Raw genomic sequence first — 23,743 nt, 5'->3', positions numbered from 1 at the left:
CCATCTTTGAACAGAGGCGGGGGTTTACGACACCAACTCTCTGCCATCTATAATCCAGTTTTGAGATCCCTTCCCAGACGCCTTAACGCCCACTCACATCCTGGGCCATCTGACCTCAGGAATTCGCATGATAAGGTGGGGCCAGGTTTCACAATGAACACACCCGAAACTCTGGCTGATTGGGACCCACGCCCAGTTTCCCACCTTGGCTCAGGCGATTAGAGGATCATCAGGGGGTCCTTTTGTCCCTCTGTGGGGGGAAACTCCCACTAGGTTTATATCTGGGACTCTCCACCATTTGACCTTAGAACTGAAGAAGCTTCTTGGATGAGAGATGAAACGTCTTCAAGTAACTTAAAGAAGTCCAGACGCTTTTCTTTGCAAGCTCCTTTGACTATATATGTGTAAACGACGCATGTCCCCACAATATGAGTTATTCAAGTACACACACACACACACACACACACACACACACACACACACACCTTTGTGGGGATATGATCGTGGATGAAACAACAACTGTAATTCCTTTGACATCATGCATTCTCTAGACTTATAGGTTTACCTTTACTATGATTGAATGTCTAAGCCTAACCCTAAAACCCATCCCTCAAACAGCAACCAACTAACACGTGTACTTGGGACACACGTCCACCACCACCGCTGATATTACTCAGGGTGAATAAAAAAGAAATAAATGATGCACTCGAAGTCATCCAACCAGAGATATGCGCTTTGACCCGCACATCCATCCCACAGTCAGGTCTGCGGCTGAGTGCAACAACGACTCTATTGTACCAGTAGATCCCGCTTGCGGACCTCCCCCCCCCCCCCCCCCCCCCCAAAAAAAAAAAAAAAATCGAGTGAAAGGCGTTGTAAATATACGCATATATAAACACTCATCTGCTACCTCCTTTTTAATATTTCACAAAAGACCGAAGTACGGAGGCTCGCTGCTTTTCCTGAGGTGACAAGTCCAGTGTTCTGTGGTGGAATATTAACTTTGAGTGTGCTTTAAGAGTGTAAGTGTTTTTGCATCTGTGCCTTCAGAGAGCGGAACGGAGTGGGACGGACTTGGATGACAGTGCTGCCGTAAAGATCCCAAACTCTCTCATCTAAAACGACAACATGGGAAAGGTAAACGTGCTGTTTTGTGATGTTTTGCGGATCATGCGCTGAGTTGCTCGGTTAGTTTTGTTGTGCATCTCTGATTTTTACCACGCAAAGATGCGTAGTAAAAGAAAAGAAAACAAAAAAAGAAAAACAAGAAAAGTTGTACGCGGGTTGGAACGCGTGCAAATTCCACGTCTGTGGAAATAAAACACGCAAAGATGTGTTGTTGACGTGTATGCGAAGCATGCAGAAGTGGGCTAAGGAGACAGAGGGAAGTCTGCTTTGAGACCAAGCTCTCACTGAAGCTCTATGCTAAATTATTATTGGTAAGATGATGCAACAGGCACCCCCTCCCCTCTAAAAGTAAACCCACACTAACTGCTGCTTGGAGAAAGCTGGTGCCACATGTGGCCTGAGCGATTATGTTTTTGGAGGTAGCAAATCCAATAAAGGATCATTTTTAATATGCTTACTGTACAGATTTGTTTAATCTCCAGGGGTATCATGCAGAAAATGGACAATATCTACCACGCTTTGATTTTCCTCAGTTGTAGAAAACTGTTGATACAGCGAGGTAAAATTATATATCAGAGGCAAATTGAATGGACATGTTTTCATGCTTTGATTAATTGAAATTAAATGACACCAAAACTGACATGGGGATGGGAGTAAATGTGTTCGCTGAACATTTGGTAAACAAACCCTTAAATTAAGTCTTAGCAATTAAAAAAAAAGAAACATTACCAAGTAGGGAGGCACAAGTCTAACTACTCCTAGTAAGTGTTTATCTGCTTGTATACACTGGAGTGACTGTGACTCACTGACTGCCTAAAGCTCACTGAATGAGGCCATGGACCTATGATGATGATGATGTTGATGATGATTAAAACACTGACCTCATATTAATTACATCCAGCTCCAGATCAGTGAGCACATCATTACCAGTAAAATTCTACAGAAGCCTCCATTTTTAGCAGCCGGTTGTGCAAAGTGTTTTACTGCTTGTAGACAGTTTGTATAGAGCTGTAAGTACATGAATCATATACCTTTACATACCAGGGCTACAGCTGATGTGAATGATACGACCTGACAGATGGCATAAATTGTCAAAGTGCACTAAAGCAACAGCATAAAGTTGCAGATCATTGTTAATCAAAACATCCCACGCGGTGTTTAGTTGAATACTAAACATCCACTCCACAAAAATCCACTCAGAACTCAAGCGATGGATATTTTTCTTCATTTTAACTGAGCCTGGTCTCATTAAAGCTTTAAACCTATAAAACTTCTATTTCTGCGTAATGATTAACTTCAGTATCTTGTGAGATTGACTAACAGGAAGAATCTATCAGCTACATTCCTCTCTTTTCATGTCAGAGTATTCTCTGTCAGAGAATAAAACTATTCACTGAACCTGCCAGTTATTGTTTATATTTGACGAAGGTGGGGGAAAAAGATTAGATAGTGGATTCTGGATGTGCTTTACTTCAGTGTGATTGTTTGGAGAAAATGTGTACTCTTTAAAAAGTGCTGAACTTTGTTCTGTTAATACATTTTGCTTCTTTTAGAAATTTTTTGGGACCAATTACCCAGTCAGCATCTGCTTCATAGTGGTGAATGAATTCTGCGAACGCTTCTCCTACTATGGCATGAAAGGTATGCAAATAAATGCCTGGGCAATGTTACAGTGCAAATCTATATAAAGCCTAAATAAAAGCAAGGTTTTCTAGATTCACAGAGTACTTTTAGCTTGCTACATTACAGATTATGAGTATTATTGGGGCAATATAATAGAGAGGCAACAAATAAGATCTCTCTTGTTCCCTCACACGACCTCACTTATCTCCACAAGTGACAGATTTACTCCAGCCGGATCACACACAAACACACATGTAAATACACCACGCAATTTCCTGCAGTTTTAAGCTGATGCACTGTGTCCACAGTTTCAGCTACTGAAATTTCTCCTCAATCCGAGTGAACTTAAGACTCGGGGGTTTTATTTAATTATACTGTCTCGAAAATGTGAGAGAATATTAAAAAAATAGACCCCAAATATCGTATTTATTTCAGTCATTAGTAAAAATACCAACGGTATTAATTTTACTAATGAATAAAAGAAGAGAGATCGCATCAGAGAGGTAAGTGGTTTGAAAATAATGGATTACTGATATTCTGTAACCATCAGAATAACCAAGTTGTTTTGGATTTATTCTGGTGGCCTCTACAGTAATTTAAGAGCTACAAGCTAGCACAACTGCAGTCTGACTGGAAATGCCATCTGCTGACGGAGATCAAGAGATGTAGTTGAGTGCTCGGGAAAAGCTAGGACGTCTGTTTTGAATGAAGATGTTGCTTAGTTAACAGTGTGAGTTTTGCAGCACACAAGGTTCATCTTGAACTTTCCCAAGCGACTCTCGTGTCTGTTATGGCTTATTTATTAGGAAAATGTCCCACAGCTTTTTGGTTTTAGGTTAAAATGCCTTAGCTTACCTGAATGACAAACTCAAACCCAGAATGTTTACTTGTGGATCGTCTAAGCTTAAATGTAAGCACAGTGGGTGTCACCGATTACATTATTTAATGTGATGGTTTAACCAGCTTAAAAAAAAATCTTATAACGGAATATAATCGTGTGGTATTGTTGAATTCATGAACTGCGGAGGATTCGCTGAAAGGATTCTGAGTGCAATAATACTTTTAGAATATGACAGTTCATGTTGAAGGCTTACGATGTATTGTGGTGTTTAGGTGTGGGCTTGGGCTTCTCCATCCTGTGAGCTGATTCACAGCTTATGCTTGCTCGTGTGTGTGTGTGTGTGATCACAGCATTGCTGACACTCTATTTCCTCACCTACCTGAAATGGGACAAGGACCTCTCCACTGCTGTCTACCATGCTTTCAGCGGCCTCTGCTACTTCACACCCATACTGGGAGCTTTCATTGCTGACTCCTGGCTCGGAAAATACAAGTGAGTCTCTCAGCTGTAAATGCACTAAAGTGTGGATTCAAGCAAATAACAAAAATACATTGTGCAAACTGTGTTCATGTTATGTGGATACTTTCTAAGCTTCTGCCACTGGAAAAAACAAACATTTGTTGCCATCGATAAGTCAAAGATTTGGGTTTTTATCTCAAAACGTCTCACTTCATAGCTCGAAATCTTGACTTATAGCTAGCAAAAAATGTATTTTTCAGTGGTGGAAACAGGCACATTTTATGCGTGTGCAGTATTTCATCATCTCCTTTTGAGCTGCTAGCTTTGCCTGACGTTGCCTGCTACTGGAGATGAATCATTCTGAGCACACATAGAGATTTTGAAGAAGGCCTGAATGCCCTGTACATAATCACAGCTTGCTCCCCACAGGACCATCATCTACCTGTCCATTGTATATGTGATCGGCCATGTGGTCAAGTCGGTTGGAGCCATTCCCACCGTGGGAAGCACCGAATTGCACATGTGAGTTGTCATGAGCTAATTCTGTCACTCTGCACAATCACAGCCCAGCACTGTTAGAAGAGGATGAGGTAAGGAGGTGTAATAATTAATAATCCTTATTGCACTGAAGGAATTTGAGCATTGATTTCAAAAGTTTTGAATCAGGATAAAATTATTTTTTTGGTCCATGAACGTCATGTCATTGATAAACTGATGCCCATCACAGTTCCCAATGCCATACAGTTTCCCATAATTTTCACTCAGCGATTCTTTGAGTGCCATTCATCCAATCTCTTCTTTCTTTTCAGCACTGTACTGTCATTAATATACACTGTGTTGTAGTTTGAATCAGCAGTTTGTTTGTGTTTTGTGTCCGTGTGTCCTACAGTGCTCTGTCCATGTCAGGTCTGATACTCATAGCTTTGGGCACCGGAGGGATCAAACCCTGCGTGGCGGCGTTCGGAGGTGACCAGTTTGACGAGGAACATGTAAGCCTTCTTTAGTTTGTGGAAGTATTTGTATTATTTTTATTGGTACACCAAGGAAACAAGGTTATCAGAAACCAATCCCAGCTATCTGATAACTTTTATATAATGCCTTTTTTTGAGGCGCGGCTTAGTGATAACTACCTGCCCATCATCAAACATTAGGTACTGAGCCACACATACTTCTCAGAAGTTATCTGTGGCATGTAGGAATTGGCAGTTGCTCGCTAACTGCTTTGTTACTGTGTAAAAATAATACTTTAAACTGCAGTGCTAGATTTACTCGGTGTTATTGGTGTCCAAACAGTGTTTAGGACATATCCGAAAACTCCTCTGAGGGCTTATATACTCTTTAACACAACAGTGGTCATGTGGAGTTGTTGTAGCAATGTTAAACTCAGTAAGTGATTATGTTTTTGATCCCTTCTAGACCACAGAGAGGCAGAAGTTCTTCTCTATTTTCTACATGTCAATCAATGCTGGCAGCTTCCTGTCGACTATTATTACACCCATATTGAGAGGTGAGCACATAGTCGTAGTTTTACATGTTACATTATATCCAGTGAGGTCCACTGTGTTAATAACACACACCACTCCTGCAGGTGACGTGAAGTGTTTTGGTGGAGACTGTTATGCTTTGGCCTTTGGGGTTCCTGCAGCCCTGATGGTTGTGGCTTTAGGTGAGTTTCCACCTCAACATTTACAGAGTTTTCTCCAAGTGCTTTTCAAATAGAGCAAGGGATTTTTCAACATAGCATTTCTAACTTGACAGTTTTCTTTGGGAAGCATACATTATTTCTGTTGGTGCACAATAACAGAATTATTTCAGGGAAAAAAAATACAAAACACGGTCAGCTCCCTGAAAAACGGACCTTTTTATTTGAGCCATAGCACAAACCTCTGCTGTGGCAAGAAAATCTTGTAAAATCAAGTCCCTACATTGTCCACAGTTTTTTTTTAGCCCTTTCTGCTGTTTTTGAAATGCTTTAATCAACTTTTTCAACTCAGTATTTAGGCATGAAAATAGTGCCACTAATAGGGACTGAACTCACATGTTGTCCTTCTTCGATTAGAATCTTCAGTTCCATGTTTTTAGCAACATGTTGCTAAATGCAGTAAGTGTGCTTATGATATCCGATGCTGCAAACGTTGACCTATTTTCAAACCTGCCAGTCGCATTTCGAGATCTGAGCTTTATTCCAGGCTGTGATCAGCATGCTGAGCTTGCGTTTTCACGAGCCGGCCTTACACTTGATCAAGACCCATCCACATTTGTCCTGACAGTCAGTTGTCTCTGCCTCTCGGTCCCCGTCACCCCTGATCCTTATGGGATTCATGCTTAACTGAACCCTCGCTTTGAAAACAAACTGTGATTTAATTCTTGAGAGGTCACAGACAGATCGCAGTGAGGGTGAAGCAGAGGAGGAGCTTTAGTGCTAAAAGCCTGAAGCACGTTTACAACATGGTAGGTTTTATTACCCCAAAGCCTTCATTAGCAGCTGTGAGAGGACAAACCATCCTTAAATAGGTACTCAGTATTATTTTGGTTGTTCTGACATCAAGGCAATCACTCGCTGTGATCTTCACTCAAACAAGTCCAGTCTGACTCTTCATTTATCGCACACAGTTGTCTTCATTGCTGGCAGCAGTCTGTACAAGAGAACTCCTCCCCAGGGAAACGTCCTTTGGGAAGTCTGCAATTGCATCGGGGTGAGTAATCCCATACTTCTCCCTCGATTTATCTGAGAGCTGAAGTGCAAGCACATTGATTTACTGCTTTTTACTGCCAAGAATCATTAAGAAAGATATGAATTTCACACTTCGGGGTTTCTGTCTCTGTTGTGCACACTCCATTTTCATTCCAATTATTTACCTTTGGCCTACAGTTTGCACTTAAAAATCGTTGGAACAAATCAAAACATGACCCACCGAAAAAGCACTGGTTGGACTGGGCTGAGGAGAAGTACTCGGTAACGTCAGCGAACTCCTTCTATTAATTCAGTGATGCTTAGAAGTTTTTTAAAAGTCATCTAACCAGTGTGTGTTTGTTTGCGCGCGCGTGTGTTTTATTTTACAGATGCGTCTGATTCAGGAGATAAAGATGGTTTTGCGAGTTCTGGTGCTCTACATCCCCCTCCCAATGTTCTGGGCTCTCTTTGATCAGCAGGTAAGACAAAATAATAAATAATAATAAACTTAACTTGTAAAACAGAGTTACTTTTACATAATGCAATAACAAGTCATAATCCAAAATCAAAAAGACAACTACACACAAATAAAATAACCGAAAACAGAAGACATTAAACCTTAACAGTGTGAATATTATGACAGGTAAGATAAATAAATACATTTATAAGAATGAATGAATTTATTTACCGATTTAAAAGTAGTTGCTGGAGAAATCCACAGCTCTAACACAAACTGTCCTTCTGTAATGAGCATGCAGGAACAGATAAAATGTGTCTGAGGTGCGAGTAAATCTGTGATGTAGGTGTTGTGAACCACTTTTGCGGCCCCGAATGCAAGACTCAGGACACAGGAAATAAAGTCAAAAATCATCTTTTAATGCTGCAAGTTCAATGAAATAAACAGAATCCAAAATATTACAGAATAGGACAATAAAATCTAAATGCCAGATATGTGAACAATGCAATTAAGGACAAGAGGAGTCTGAGACAACATATAAACAAGACAGTAAGGGGAGAGGGAACAGGTGGGGAAATAGCCAAAACTTTCAAAGTGAAGTAAAACTAAATACATGTTTCTGTGCCTGTGAAGGCAACTGTTGGTACCTACAATAATATAGATGAAACCCCAACAACCAGACGAACAAAGCACTTGGCAACAGTGGGAAGGAAAAACTCCCTTTTAACAGGAAGAGACCTCCGGCTGAATCAGTTTCAGAGAGGCGCAGGCGTGTGGAGCTGAGGGGAGTGAGACACAAGGCTAGACACAGAGTATTGAAATAAAAAAAGGAAGTCACTAAACAAGTAACCACTATCAAGACAGGCTTATCAAGACACAAAAGGATACGTCGAAGGCTAGATTACGCAAGAGATCAGAATATAAAACAGTACTACATACCAACACACCTTCAATGACATTACTAAAAGCTTAAAAACTACAGTCCAAAAATGCAAAACCTTGGGTTTAAAACCCAGAACCATGACAGTAGGTAGCAGCAAGACCATGGAAGACTTTAAAACAGGGGTGGAGAACTCCACGTCTCAAGTGCCGGTGTCCTGCAGGTTTTAGATCTCACCCTGGGTCAACACACCGGAATCACATGATTAGTTCATTACCAGGCCTCTGGAGAACATCAAGACATGTTGATGTCATTTAGGCATTTAAATCAGCTGTGATGAATCAGGTAGCCAGTGAATCGTAGTGAGGCTGGCAGTGATGCAGTGTTTTGTTTTTGATTTTGTTAGTCTGAACTCATGTGTTTTGAATGAGATTGAGAGGGAAGAGTGACTTTTGGTTGGGAAAAAGACATATGAACCTTCACAATGAGCTGCTCTCCATTATGTATCCAAACCCCATACTTTATACACCATGCACTAAAGTTAAATGCCCAATGAAAATAAGCTCTAGGAATGTGATTAGCACATCAGTTCAATTCGGTTTTATTTATATATCGACGAATCACAACAACAGTCGCCTGCATTGTAAGGTAAAGACCCTACAATAATAAAAAGAAACCTCCCACCAATAAGACGACTCCCTGTGAAGGAGCACTTGGTGACAGTGGGAAGGAAAAACTCCCTGTTAACAGGAAGAACCCTCTGGCTCAGGGAGACTATCTACCGTGACCGGTTGGGGATGAGGGGAAGAAGACAGGACAAAAAAACACACTGTGGAAGAGAGCCAATCATTAATAATAACTTATGATTAAATATTCTTAAGTATTATTTAAATTGTGTTCCACTGTTGTACTCAGGCCTTTATTTCCAGTTTAAGCAACATTTACAGTCACAGCTTTTACTTACTTTTTAATCAAAAAGAAAAACTTGCCTCAGTTCCCTTCCTACTTGGACAGACTGCATTCTGTGTCAGCACAAGATCAAGGTCTTGTGGCGAAACTTTCTTGCAAAATCCCATAAGTGTCTGTTATGTTCTCCTCTGACCAACAGTCAACACAACCATCTGATTATAGAAAAACCTCAAAGCCACATTCAACATTCCTGTTTCTCCTTCCTCCTGTATCCGTTTCTTCCTGTAATTCGACTGATTTAAAACTGATTTCTTAGAGGACATGTCAGAAATACACTATCCCTTTATTATTATTATTATTGTCCCTTCCAGGGAAAATGAGGAAATCCCATCTGCTGTGCCTTAAACAAATTTGACAGTAACAGATGTCTTTTCTTTATTGCAGGGTTCCCGCTGGACACTTCAAGCCACGAGGATGAACCTGGCTTTTGTAAGACCTTACTTACGTGAAGTAATGGTGTCAAGATGTTAAAAAGCTGATGCTGTATTTTCACATTGTTATCAGTGGGCTGGTTTAGATTAGCATCTGATATCACAAACAGTCTTTAGAAGAGAGCTTTTCTTTGTTAGGGTGTTGCTGCAATTTATCATTTTATTCTAGTAAATAACATTGTTTATGGCTTGTTATCAAGTCAAAAAATCATCAACTCATCAAGTTTAGATTTATAAAGATAAAGTTTAAGTGTCTCTCCTGTCTTTGTCTTCTTTTATTATAGGGAAACTCCTTCGCTATTAAGCCTGACCAAATGCAGGTATGTGCAGCTTATTTGGCTCTTGCTGGGATGCAAATTGTGCGCAGTCTCTGCTAATCTAAAAAAGCAATAATGAACGGCAGAAAGTCCAGAGAAAAGCAGAAAATGATTGTGATGGATGCAGATTTCTTAGCATATACTTGTAACAGTACTGATATATGTGTATGTATATGACCCAAAGTAGTTTTCCAGTGGTTTAGCAAGCGAACACACTGTGTTTCAATGCTAATTTTTACCTTTGGAAATGGGTTAAGTTAAATTTACTGTATATTGCAAGGATTCAGTATTTTATTTATCACTGGGTAAATTGTAAACTGCTGACAACTGAAAAACATGCTTTTCTGGCTGATCAGCATATTTGAATTTCAGTAAGAATGATAGATATTTTAATGTATTGTGGCTTTTTAAAAACATTTCATGGTGCTCTATGCAGTCCCCTGAAAAACTAAGTACACCCTTACAGTTTCTATAGATATTAAGAGGGTAAACAGCAGCCAGGTGCTGCTAATCAAATGCACTTAATTCATCATGAACAAGTGTGAACACTTCTATGGAAGCAGAGGTGTTGGCAGTTTGCTGCTCTGGAGCTCTGTTAACACAATACCACAGCCTTCCCAGGAGTGGAAAATTCAAGAGCTACATTTCCGACTCTGTTTGCATGGAGTCTGTTAGCATGCTAGTTAGCATGCTAGATGCTAAAGTTCATCACAGTGCTGGCTTGTTTGTAAGGGTGGCCAGGAAAATGGCAACATGACTTAGGTTTGCAAAGTTGCATCTGGAGAAAACTCAAGAACAATGGAGCAATGTCCTTTGGATAGTGGAAGTAATGCATAGCTCCATGTTTGGTGAAGATTTAAAAAAGGGACAAACACTTCATTCGAACTATGTTGATGGTGGGGTGATGATTTTGGCTTGTTTTCCAGCCACAGGACTTGGACACCTTGCAGTCACTGAGTCAGCCATGAACTCCTGTGTATACCAAAGTATTCCAGAGTGAAATATGAGGCCATCACCCTAACAGCTAAAGCTTTGCCCAAAATGGCCCATGTAACAGCACAATGACCCCAAGCACAGCAGAATGACTGAAAAAGAAAAGAATCAATGTGTTGAAATGGTCCCGTCAACCCGATTGAAATGACTGTGGTGGAACCTTAAATGAGAGTTGTGCAAAAAATAATGCCCACACAAACCTCAATAAATGGAAACAACACTGTAAAGAAGAGTCCTCCAAAATTCACCCACAATGTTGTGTTAATGATGAGAGGCTGATAAAGTACAGAAAACCATTACTAAAGGTGGTTCTGCATACTACTGAATCATGGGGTGGACTTAGCTTTTCTCAGGACTTCATAGAGAGCTGTAAAAACTTTATTTTCACATGAATGTATGTGATTAGTGTCTCCTCCTCTTTTTTGTTTGTGGCAGTTTATCATGTCATAGTTACAGTCACAGTTTTTTCCTGCTAAGAAAAGCAGTAAAAGATGGTGACATGTTAATCTGCACTTGACCATTGGTCATGGCCTTCATTGCAGCCTTTATGGTCACTGGATAAATGCCAGACTCAATTTTTTTCTATTTATTTATTTAAAAGGGACAACACCGTTTGACATATTTCCAATACAGAGCACGAAATTGATGTGCTGCATTTAGAGTTTATAGCTCGTCCCTTATCCACTGAACTGGATTTCTATCCATTAGTTTCAGAATTTGGTTGTATAAAGGTGTCAGATGCTTAAATATAGTCGGTGGTGCTTAGGCAATATGAAAAATTAGAAAATATCATCGAATGGATAAATAAACGAGCTGCTGAAATGAGCGTGTGGTGTTGAAGTTCATAGTCAAAATTTATGGTTGAAAGTGATTGTAGTTTTCATTGCTAAAACATTAGTAGTTTAAACTACAAACTAGTTGCAGCCACACTGTCATTACAGTCAAAAATAAACCAAAGCCATCAGGAAAAATTAAAATGTTTCTTTTTATCTCCAGTGTCAGCAGGCACTGTGGATGTCATGAGTGAGGCTTACCATGTGAGCCTTGCATTGCAGCTTCACTTATGCCAGTAAAGAGCATTACACAACTTGACTATAAAGTGTTAATGGTTACCGTGTTTTTAAGCTTTACGATTTAAAGACTAAGCATAAAAAAGAGCTTCATGATGTTCTGATATAAACAACCCGAGACTCTCTCCCTCGTAGTCTCTGTTAGGTTTCAAAGCCAGTGTGCTTGAATACAGCACCATAATTGATGGAGTGTCCTGCACAGCTGTTATATATTTCTAATGCAGAACCTACCAGCTAATCTAAGGCACAGATTTTAAACATCCAGTGAAAAGAAGCATCTCTCAAGTCCCCTCACTAATGAAGACCAATGTTTGACTAGGCTGTGATGAGGCTATTTTCATGAAAACACTTTTATGGTTCTTCTTCACTGCCATCTCTTTACAAGCAATACCGAATCAGGATCTCTCTCTTTATTGACGCAACATTTATGATTTTATGGACTCTACAGAGCTTTTATAGAGTCGTTAAAAGACTAATTTTCCTCCCCCTTGTTGTCTAGATGTTGAATGCTCTGCTGATTCTTGTCTTTGTGCCTATCTTTGACCTCATCATATATCCGCTCGTTAGACTCTGCGGACTCAAGATCACGTGAGTAGTGGATTTATTTGGCTTTGTTTTGTACTGCCACCTTTATTTCATTCAGGATCATCTTGTAATCTCGTAAAATGGAAAAAATGAAGCATGTGATTCCACATATATTTCCCAGGATTATGCCTTATAAAAGAAAGTTAACGATTGAGGGAAGTGTCTGTAAACACAAAGCTGGTATTCATTTACAAATGAATGTTTAATGAATGTTAAACATTTACTTTTAAACCCGACTCCAAAGTACTTCTCACAGTATAAATATGAATTTCCATACTTGTTTCTCAGGTAGGGAAATTCACAGGGTCCAGAGAGTGTTAGTCAAAGCCATCTTTATTCATTCGACACGCATCACACCACAACTTCTCGACCCTCTCCAAACCCTGATTCCTCGTGTTTTAACATGGGGAATTGAGGATGCCACGCAGGTGCATCCGCCCTCCCTGCACGGCACCGCACACCACGCCCCACCACATTACGTTTTTGGTCGCATTAGCATGCATGTGTGTAATCATTCTACTTGTGTGCACGATAGCTCATAAAGTTCTGAATGATTTCTGATAAATCTTTGTAAGCGTATAGAGTGAGGTCATATTAACAATTCATTAAAATTTGACTTATATCGACCAACGTCTTCAAGGTCAACTATTAGTTAAAAACTGACATAAAACCTTATAACCTGTAAGTATAAAGAGACGGTGGTTCTAGTGAAATGTGTAATGTCGACATATAGAAAGTACTGCAAAAGGATTTAAAATATCAAGTAACATTTGACCTCTGGCCTCTCCTTCAAGATTATTAGGTTGATTTGAAAAAAACATAATAACGCTGTATAGAGCAATTTAAAACTGTGTTTCTTACTGCCATCCAGCCTATCCAAGCTGCCATAGGCCATCGTTTGTACTAACAACATATAGGCATATATATAACTGTTCCCACAAAGTTGGCAGCATTAAACTGTCCAAAATGTCTCAGTATGCTGAGGCATTAAGAGTTCCCTTTACTGGAACTAAGGGGTGAAGCCAAGCTGCTGAAAAACAACCCCACACCATAGTCCTCCCTCCTTGGAGTCAGACAAGCACTGTTCTCCTGGTAAGAGCCAAACTCAGAGTCGTCCATCGGATTGCCAGACGGAGAAGTGTGATTCGTGATTCGAGATCACGTCTCCACTGCTCCAAAGTCCAGTGGCGGCATGCTTTACACCAATGCATCCAATCCGATATTTTTTTGTCGTGCAAAGCTGAGAAAGAAATTCAAGCTCACACATCAGTAAAAGCATTTTGCATGATCCATATACAGACACAAGAAAATAGAAATGCTTGGCAAAAACAGGATAATGTGAACATTTTAGGCTTCCCAAAGTTTCCCAAATCATATTCTTAGTGGACCAATTTTCTTTTTAGGAGATCCTGACTTTCTGGAGTTTGCACCCAAGTGACGTAACGCTTCTGAGAGTATCCCAACAATCAGATGATCCCCAATGAGCAAGGAGTTGGTGACAATAGGAAACAAGAACTCCCTTTTAACATTAGGACCAGACTTAGGGATGCACAGCCATAACAAGGAAATAATGCGACAGAAAGTTTGTCAGGGAGGACACTGGTGTGGAAATAACCCTTCTGATAAAATGATAAAGCCACGCTTTCAGAATATTTTAAAAAGCAGTGAAAAACAGGTAAAGGTATTAACTGTTGGGCACCAACTCTCTCTGTTTTCAGACCTCTGAGGAAAATGGCCATGGGAATGGTGTTTGCAGCCCTGGCCTTCGGAGCAGCCACTCTGGTGGAGGTGAACGTTGTGGTACGTATGAGCAGCAATCATAGTGATTGCATCTTGCTACAGAAAAGCACTCACACTCGGCAAAACCCTTACTGCTCATGTTTCCAGGAAAACCTGAATGTGTACAGTTCAGATGTATAATCATAATGGTAGCTTGCAGTTTTAAAGTTTGGATGCCAAAACTTAACAGTATCTTTTTGCTGATATTAAGTACATTTGCTGTTTCTAGCATGCCCACCTGAATCTTATACTTTAACTGTTTTGTTGTTGATTTTATCTCATAGTGATTGTCTGACTGGTCAAAAAGTGTTTTTGCTGATATTTTTCCATCACTGTGCTCTGATTTGCTTTTCTCTCTAATAGAAAACTGTGGTGAATCCTGCACCTGCAGGGAAGTGTCTCTTGCAGGTTGTCAACCTTGCTAAAGATGATGTCAGTCTGAAGGCTCCTGGCACCGATCTGTTTCTACAGTCAATCAAGTACCTTGAGGTAAGAAGAGTGCAGGTGGCTAAACTTTTCATAATTTTCACTGTGGCTCAAGGCGAATAGAATTAAAAACCACATTTCCCTGTCGTTCACATGTACATGTACGAAACAATAAATAAACAGAATTCAACTAGTAATACATGTAAGAAGAGAGAGATAAGACAAAACTAAAACTCAGTGTGCCGTTAACAGTGAAAATGCTATTTTAACTTTGATTGAGCTGTTCTACAGAAACAAGAGATTTCATAACTTCCATCCATCCATCCATCTTCATCCGCTTTATCCGGGGCCGGGTCGCGGGGGCAGCAGCCTAAGCAAAGAGGCCCAGACCTCCCTCTCCCCAGCCACCTCCTCCAGCTTATCCGGGGGAATACCAAGGCGTTCCCAGGCCAGCCGAGAGATATAATCTCTCCAGCGTGTCCTGGGTCTGCCCCGGGGCCTCCTCCCGGTGGGACATGCCTGGAACACCTCACCCAGGAGGCGCCCAGGGGGCATCCTTGTCAGATGCCCGAACCACCTCAGCTGGCTCCTTTCGATGTGGAGCAGCAGCTGCTCTACTCTGAGCCCCTCCCGGATGGCCGAACTTCTCACCCTATCTCTAAGGGAGAGGCCAGCCACCCTTCGGAGGAAGCTCATTTCTGCCGCTTGTATCCGCGATCTCGTTCTTTCGGTCACTACCCACAGCTCGTGGCCATAGGTGAGGGTAGGGACGTAGATCGACCGGTAAATTGAGAGCCTCGCTTTTACACTCAGCTCCCTCTTCACCACGACGGACCGGTGCAGCGTCCGCATTACTGCAGCTGCAGCCCCAATCCGTCTGTCGATCTCCGGCTCCCTTCTCCCATCACTCGCGAACAAGACCCCGAGATACCCCCAGATTTCATAACTTCATTCTGGCAAATGAGTAAGTTTATAATTCAATTTTCTAAAAACATTAACTCTCTGGCTTCTCTCAGGACCCTCCTGGTTATGAGACTGTTCCACTGTCCAACGGGGAGCTGAATCTTGAAGTCACTGTAGTCAATGGAGGAAACTTTTCGGCTACCCAGAAGGTTGAAGAGAAAAAGGCCTACAGTGTCATCATTTACCCCGACGCTACTGGAATCACCTACACATTAGTGAGTGTTCCTACGAGCTGTTACCACATCTTCACTTTTTTTCCCAACACTGTTGACTATTGAGAATTAAATAAGCAATGAGTACAGTTTGGTTTTAAAAGTATTTTTAAAAATCGACATGAGGTCAGCGCTCTGATCCAGAAAGCAGGTTCAACAAACTCTGAGTGTGATCATAAACTCTGTGTTGGGAAACCGAGTTTCCTGTTCCAGTTAAATCAACTCAACTGTGAGTCAAGCATGTGCGTGTGTAGCGAGAGAAAGGCGTCATCAACAGAACTCCATGGCAACGGGTATATACAGAGCAGAGCCTACAATTTAACATAGTTGGCCGAGAAATATGAATGAGCGCCACTGTGGACGAGAGAGGAGAAAAGATCCTGTCATCATTTCCCAACTTGAATTTTCTTAACATTTAAATTTTAAATTGAATTATTCGTGTCAACGGCTGGAAGGGCGGTTTGTTTGAGGAGCGGACAGAAAAGCAGAGAGACAGGATGACAGGATTTAACAAAAAGCAAGCGTTTGTTCAGGCTGATAACTAAACACAAAAGCAAAAGGCAGAGGCAAAAACTAAACGTTACGTTGAACTGGAAAAACTAAAACTACGCATGAAAACCATAACATGAACATAAGGATGAGGATGAAGAAAAACCAACACTTGAGAAACATGAAATCCATAGACATGACGGAAAGAAAGCAAACGACCTGACAATGAACAAAGGCAGACAGAGGACTTAAATACACAGCACCCTGCTGTGAGGGAAGCGGAAACACAACTGACACAAATGAACATGACACCACAGGGGAAGCAAAACTAGACACACTGAACATGGAACACAAGACCTTCAAAATAAAACAGGAAACATGACTTAAACACCTGGACCAGACAACATGGAAACAAACGTAAGTAAACATACAGTCAATGCTATAAATGAATTAATACTAAATAATAGAAAACTAAAACATACCAACACAAAGAATTCACAGAAAATCCATAATCTCAAAAATGCTGGGTCATAGACCGAGCCCCCTGACGATTTAGCTATAACGTAAGTGGGACAAGCTGTCATCTGCAGCAGGCAGTTTAATTAAAAATGAATCATGGACCTTTGATAATAGGACAACCTATTTTGATCATTTGCAGTGGAAAAGATGTCGAGGTTCAAATTCAAATTTTTAGACGTTTTAAAAAGTTCATTATCGTTTAATGACTGTATTTCAGCGTGTGCGCACATTTAACATGTTGTCAGAACATGTTCAAGTTCTCTGAAACTCTGTAAACTACTCTTAGTCCCACTGCACAATCTGAAAGCCATTTACGGCTCATCTTTACAATCTTGACATCATCTCCAACACGATGCCAATGTTGCCATACATTTTTCCATCAGTGTGACAGATTACAACACAACAGCAAATGATTCTTCAGTGACGAGTGTTTTTTGTGACTAAACCATCATAGTTTTATTTAAACAGTTATTACCACAGGAATGGACGTGAAATATTTAACTGGACATTTCAGGGAACTGGCGAACACATAGACATTTATGCATTTCCATACGTGCTATAATATCAGCTGTCGGTCAGCTGGTTCAGGTGCAACAGAAGAGGAAGAGTCAGAGAGAAATGATCCATTTAAATGAAATCTCTTTATGGAAGAGAAACCCCAGAGTTGCCATCATCTTGTGGTTGTGGAGTTAGACGTGTCTGCTCGATCACATTAAATAAACACACTAAGCAGACAAGTCCGCTTAGCAGTTTGGTGCACCTGGTTCACACTGAGGTCAGTTAGTAAAGAAAGGCAAAAATACAAATGCAGAAATTCAGATTAAGCTGTTTTATTGTGGGACTCGGTAACAGGAGATTAATACATCGGCACCATAGGTACATCATAACCACAGATCATTCTAAAAACCTACGCAGAACAGAATAAATCTTTATTGTCACTTTTACAAGAACAATGATAGACAGTTAGGCTAGGTAGATTTTTATATTAAAATTCATATTTTATTTATTAAAATTCCATTAGAATAAGTTAAAGAGGTAGTGCAAATTGAGTAAGATGGTTGCATTATAATAAATATGGTTTATAAACACAGTGGAAATGTTAACAGCACAGTTAACCTTCAATTAAGGTGGAGGTAGGGCATCTTTGACAGCCTGTGGGTAGAAACTTTTATTGAGTCTGGGGGGGGGGGGTGAATCTGCATGCCAATAATAATCACATTAATGTCAGAATTAGGAATTATATTATTAATAGCCTAAGTGTAAGGAATCACAGATGTCTGCAAATTCCTGGAGATTGCAAAAACTTGAAATTCTCAAGCGAAAATTTACAAAGAAGTGGAATATGTTCGAATAAAAACAAAAGCAAAAAGAGCGACCCAGGATTTGTTTCCATCATGGCTGCCACAACCACAAGCCAATGAACACATAATGCACCAGCACTCAGTGGGTTAGGTCGTTGGCTCTACAAAGATTCACCACAGAAGTCTAAATCAGCTGTAAGAAGCTGAAGGATTACACAGACTCTCTATGAACGCTAATCTCCATTAATATTTATACAAGTTTCTAAAGAATTTCCTTGAGTCTAAATTGAAAATATGGCATAAATTACAAATAGCAGGTGTTGATGTTTTTTAATCTTTCAGGTAGAAGATCACATAACAAAAAACGAAGAAGGGAATCCATTATTGAGGTAAAACCTTTTTTACCTCGAGGCTGTTGCTAAGCTTTTGTGCTTAAGCTGTAAAGCATCTGAATCTGCTTGTTCCCCTGCTGCTTTAAAATATAGGTCAACCTGGAATAATGAGGTTTGCTCACGAGTTCTCCTGGTTCATATTTAACAGGTTCCTCAACACACAGCCGGAGGCCTTAAACGTAACGGTGGGAGATAATAATTTCTACATGTCCTCCGGGTACAATGTGACTCATAACAAGACCGTGCAGCGGGGCGAGTAAGTTGGATTTTTGGGAAGTGGTGGTCAAAACTGGAAGGAAAAGCCCTAATGCCAAATATCTGCTAAGCTTTTCCCAACCTCACAAAAAAGCAAAACAAGAGACATCACTTTTTTCATAATTCCATGTCCAAAGAGATCATAATGTTGAAGCTGTGATTTTTTTTGTTTTGTTTAAAGCAACAAACAGTGTTAATATCAACGTATATCTTGTTAGTTAAATCATGCTGTTTGATTTTTTTCCTCTAAATCACGTACCTCTTCTGCCCTCTGGACAGATACACTGATGTCACCTGCATTTCAAACTCAGGAAAGACCTCTAAACTTAACCTGGGCCTGCTGGACTTTGGCGCGTGTTACACTGTCATTCTCACAGAGGTCAGGATGCTTTCTAACAACTTCATTTAGTCATCACAGATCATAGCAGTTTTACAGCCCTTCTGTGTCCCTTCTCAGGAGGCGGGTAAAATTGTGCCTCACAAGATCGAGGATGTGAAAGCCAACAATGTGCACATTGCCTATCAGATCCCACAGTACATCCTCATCACTGCTGGAGAGGTCATGTTCTCCATCACTGGCCTGGAGTTCTCCTACTCACAGGTGAAGTGATACACGCTACCTATCAGGATTACCTGTACTCGTTCCACTGAAAATCTTTGTTTGGAATATTAAACACTGAAAGCTTTTTGGCTTCAAAGAAAAAGGTTTTCAAGGACAGTAGCTTCCAACCAGGAAAATTCTCCAAACTGGAATACATCTGGTTGGTAAAAAGGGAAAATTGTCTTACAACACTTTTGTCCATATTAGCAAACACAGGAAGCTTTATACTTATACTTAGCTTTAAACTGTAGCACTTAGATGTATTAGCCCAGTACTGGTCCGTGAGTCGTTTGGTACCGGGCCATGAGAGTTGAGGTTCGGGTGTGAAATGTATGGTTTTCAGGGTTTTTATCGGTTTTTAGCGTTATTTTGTTATCGTTTTTGTCGTTTGCTTGGTTTTTCTGTTTTATTTTTTATTTTTAAAAAATAATTTTTTATGTTTCTGTAAGGGTTAATCCACCAGTATACACAGACTTCAAATTTACTGCTGACTTCTCTGTGTGCCAGCTCAGTTTTAGGGTATAAAAATGTGAATTCAGTTGAAAAAGGTTTTTTAAACCAATGTTTTTGACCGATTATGGAAATATTTGTGGTTTCATGACAGGTGGGCTGATAAAATTTGTTAAGCAATTTGAATAGAAATTCTTACTGAAGCAGAGTATGATGATGTAAAGCATTTAGCTACCTTTTTATTCCAATGTAATGGCCATAAAGCTGACATCCACTAGCTCGCTGTGTCAGAGGAATGCTGCGTTTCAGAGCAACCTGTGACATTAAAGACTGATAAACAAGACACAGGTTTTTAGAAGAGCTGTTTATTAAAGATCCCATGAAATTGGAATTTTCTGTAGAAATACTTAGAAAACGGTGCGTTTACTATTAAAATTTTAATCCACTGAACGTTGCCCAAGGAAGTGATTTCCCCTCCAGATCTGTTTCTGTCATATTATTAAGATGTCAAATTCCTACTTCACGAATCAATGAAATATGTCCCAGGGCTGCCAGCTGTCTTTATTTCTTTAACCCTGCATCTGTCTTACCCCCAGGCTCCAGCCAACATGAAGTCAGTGCTGCAGGCTGGCTGGCTGCTCACGGTGGCATTTGGCAATGTGATAGTGCTGATTGTGGCAGAAGGGGCAGGACTGGAACAGGTATGACTCTTGAAGGGCATTGTGGGAAACATTTAAACTCTTACACAAAAAAGAAAGAAAGGCTTTTAATCACCGGCCACTTCATTTGGTTCAACTACTCAGCAATCGAGCATCTAATCAGCTAATTGTAGCAACTCAGCTGCAACTGGCAACATGCACCTAATAAAGTGGCCGGAGAGTGTATAAACCCTAACTACTGAAAATTACATCTTAACGTGTTAATAACTGGTAAGGATCGTTATTGTAATTCAGTGAGTCACATAGAACAAAATTTGTTGTGTCTGTTGAATGAAAGAAAGCTGCATCGCACACCGGCCTAATAGATGATGTCATAAGATAAGATAAGATAAGATAGAACTTTATTAATCCCTCGGGTGGGTTCCTCTGGGAAATTCGTAAAGCAATATACTTAAGAGATAAAAACACTGAAACGCTTTAAAGTAACAGAAATATAATAAAAGCCATAAAAACAGACTCTAATGGACAAAAAGAAAGATTAGAAGTGCTTTGTACAAAAGTTTCATTATTGCAATGTATCATAAAGTAGAAATAAACCAAAGCTACCTGTGCACTGTAACAAGGTTTAATGGAGAGATAAGGATGAACTTGGGGTATCTTATAATCCACTGGAGCGTGTTTCTCACCTCTTTTATCCCACAATGTGTGTACCAAAAATCGCCAGCTTAAATAAAACGTACTTCAGCAACTAAACGGTTCTGTGTCTTGGTGAGCAACAAATGAACTGAATCGGTCGCGAGCGCGTGCAGCAAACACTAAACTGTCTCTGTTATCTCAGTGGATAGAGTTCTTGCTGTTTGCCTGCCTGCTGTTGGGCGTCTGCATCATCTTCTCCGTCATGGCCCACTTCTACACCTACGTTGACCCCGAAGAAATGGAGAAGCTTTACCTGGAAAACTCAGTGAGGGAGGAAGACGACAGTGACTTCAAGAAGAAAAACAACGAGATAGAACTGAACAAAACGGGGAAGAGCACCAAAATGTAATACCGCGACATTAGTCACACCTCATTATACGTTTGGCTGCTTTGTGCTTTATAAAGGTATTATTTTAGTGAAAATGAAACTCTAAGATGTGATTGTTGGAGATTTCTTGTGGTTTTAAAGTGTAGGACTCGTGACATCATTTAACATATGTTGTGAAAAACTCCCGTTTTAAACTTTATAACCTTACAAGGAAAGGACTTCCTGAATCAAACTTAAAATATGAAATAATATTCGAGGAAGACAAAATAGTCATTTCTGCAAAATGATCAATAGTGTTATTAAAGCATGTTAATACTACACTGTATATATTTGTTGCATATTAACCCCATGTCAGAATGCTGTTCATGATAATCACAAGCTGTGCAAATATTGGACAGAAAGCATTCAGTTCGCTTTGTGTGCCTTTATCACAATGTTTGATTTCCAGAAAACAAAGCTCATCATTACTAAACGTCTGATGTGATATGATCTCTAATTACAAGGGTTTTTCTGCCTGTTTGTACCTGAACAACTAAACAAAACGGAGTTTCTCAAACAGGTTTCAAGGGTCTGCATGTAGTGCAGCCAGTGTCTGAAACAATCTTTCAGTAGTCGTGGATACAAGTACACAAATTTACAAGTTTGTCCCTCTAGAGCTGTGTTTTGTTTTTTTTTTGAACGGCACGGTGGTTAGCACTGTTGCCGCACAGCAAGAAGGTCCTGAGTTCAATTCCAACATCAGGCCGGGGTCTTTCTGTGTGGAGTTTGCATGTTCTCCCCGTGTTTGCGTGGGTTCCCTCCGGGTACTCCGGCTTCCTCCCACCGTCCAAAGACATGCAACTTGTGGGGATAGGTTAATTGGATAATCCAAATTGTCACTAGGTTTGAATGTGCGAATGAATGTGAGTGCGAATGGCTGTCTGTCCCTGTGTGTTGGCCCTGCGACAGACTGGCGACCTGTCCAGGGTGTACCCTGCCTCTCGCCCCATGACAGCTGGGATAGGCTCCAGCGCCCCCCGCAACCCTGAAAAGGATAAGTGGAAGCGAATGGATGGATGGATGGACAAAAAAAGTCACATTAGCCACTTGAATTTTAAAAAAGTTCCAGTCTGGTTGTTTGGATCTTAGAAAGCAGCTGTTTCATTACAGAACCTCGACCACTGGATAGATTTCAGTCCTGATTTATCAGCTTTTGACTGTAACTCAAAACTGCTTCAGAAGTCTATACAACGGAAAATAGAAGGATTGTATTGACACGTGTCACATGTAGCGCTAATGGTTTTCCCCTTTTACTCACACATAGTTAGGTTTAGACTTTTAACATTGATTAAATGACTTTCACATATTCGATGCTTGAATCCTCTTTTGTTCTTGGATTGGCTCCTTTGCAACCACAGACACAGTTTTAACGTACACATGTAAGCCTAGACGGATTCATCAGGGGTACCTGGGGTTCAGCATCTCGCCCACAGGCACGTCAACAGCTGCAGGAGCTGGGGAGCGAACAAGTAACCTTCTAAATAGGAGACAATCTAAGCAGCTGTGAAAGGAAAGCTTTCTGAGGGCCTGGGTCAGAAAGCAGTGAGGAGCGTAAGGGATCCATACAGGAGCTGAACAAGTAATCTATTGAAAAAGTCCACTTTTATTCATTCAAAAAGTCTTATTTATGTCACCTGAAAAAAAAGAAGCAGCCTTTTTTGCATTCATTTGTACCAATTGTAGTCCTTGTATCCACCTGTGAATGATTTCCCTGTAAAGGTTTCTGCTTTGCTGACGTTGAAGTTTAAAATTGTGGAGAAACATCCAGCTTTGTTTTTGCAGACATAATGATTTCTTTTACTGTTTATAGGCAGAAAAATCACAGATATGAAAAAAAGTAAAAATTATGAAAGAATTTCTTGCTACTGTTCATGCTGCTCATTGGGACACGTCATCATCACAGAGCCATCTTTGCAAATCAACAAGTGTGCTGTTAAAAAACAAAAAGAAGTATGATGCAAAGTGCTGTGTGTGTGATTTTTTCAAACCTGCAGAAACTGATGTTTTTTGCCTGTGGTTTGTTTTTTGACAATATGTGATGTTTTTTATTCAGGGAAAAATATAACTTTGATTTTTCCTCCAAAGTTCTGTAAATAAACTTGTTTTGTGATGTTTGAAGTTTTAATGCAGATTAAAACTTGTATTCTTGTCAATCGTTTACTCACGTTTATCATAACTGCAACAATTTTGCACCAAAATCTGACAAA

The 23,743-nt window shown here is 40.2% G+C and overlaps 1 protein-coding gene across 2 annotated transcripts; it reads left to right on the top strand.

Moving 5' to 3' along the window:
• Positions 1 to 843: 843 nt before the first annotated feature.
• Positions 844 to 23,630, top strand: slc15a2 (solute carrier family 15 member 2). 2 transcript variants are annotated; one of them, XM_080902408.1, is made up of 23 exons: positions 844 to 967; positions 1,051 to 1,137; positions 2,682 to 2,769; positions 3,943 to 4,084; positions 4,481 to 4,573; positions 4,941 to 5,040; positions 5,468 to 5,558; positions 5,640 to 5,717; positions 6,665 to 6,747; positions 6,924 to 7,007; positions 7,115 to 7,204; positions 9,416 to 9,460; positions 9,747 to 9,782; positions 12,342 to 12,430; positions 14,146 to 14,227; positions 14,570 to 14,695; positions 15,649 to 15,810; positions 18,459 to 18,505; positions 18,657 to 18,764; positions 19,043 to 19,142; positions 19,221 to 19,364; positions 20,411 to 20,515; positions 21,312 to 23,624. In XM_080902408.1, the coding sequence occupies exons 2-23, from the start codon at positions 1,129 to 1,131 to the stop codon at positions 21,516 to 21,518; spliced, it is 2,109 nt and encodes a 702-aa protein (XP_080758534.1). In that variant the 5' UTR covers positions 844 to 967; positions 1,051 to 1,128; the 3' UTR covers positions 21,519 to 23,624. The 2 variants fall into 2 exon arrangements, with proteins under 2 accessions (XP_080758534.1, XP_080758533.1); XM_080902407.1 differs by having other exon boundaries at positions 5,468 to 5,717; positions 21,312 to 23,630.
• The last annotated feature ends 113 nt before the right edge of the window (positions 23,631 to 23,743 follow it).

Source organism: Rhamphochromis sp. 'chilingali' (genome assembly GCF_963969265.1).
Source record: "Rhamphochromis sp. 'chilingali' genome assembly, chromosome: 14".
NCBI classification, from domain to species: Eukaryota; Metazoa; Chordata; class Actinopteri; order Cichliformes; family Cichlidae; genus Rhamphochromis; species Rhamphochromis sp. 'chilingali'.
Note: the sequence above shows the minus strand (reverse complement) of the source record. Positions and strands in the feature narration are given on the sequence as shown.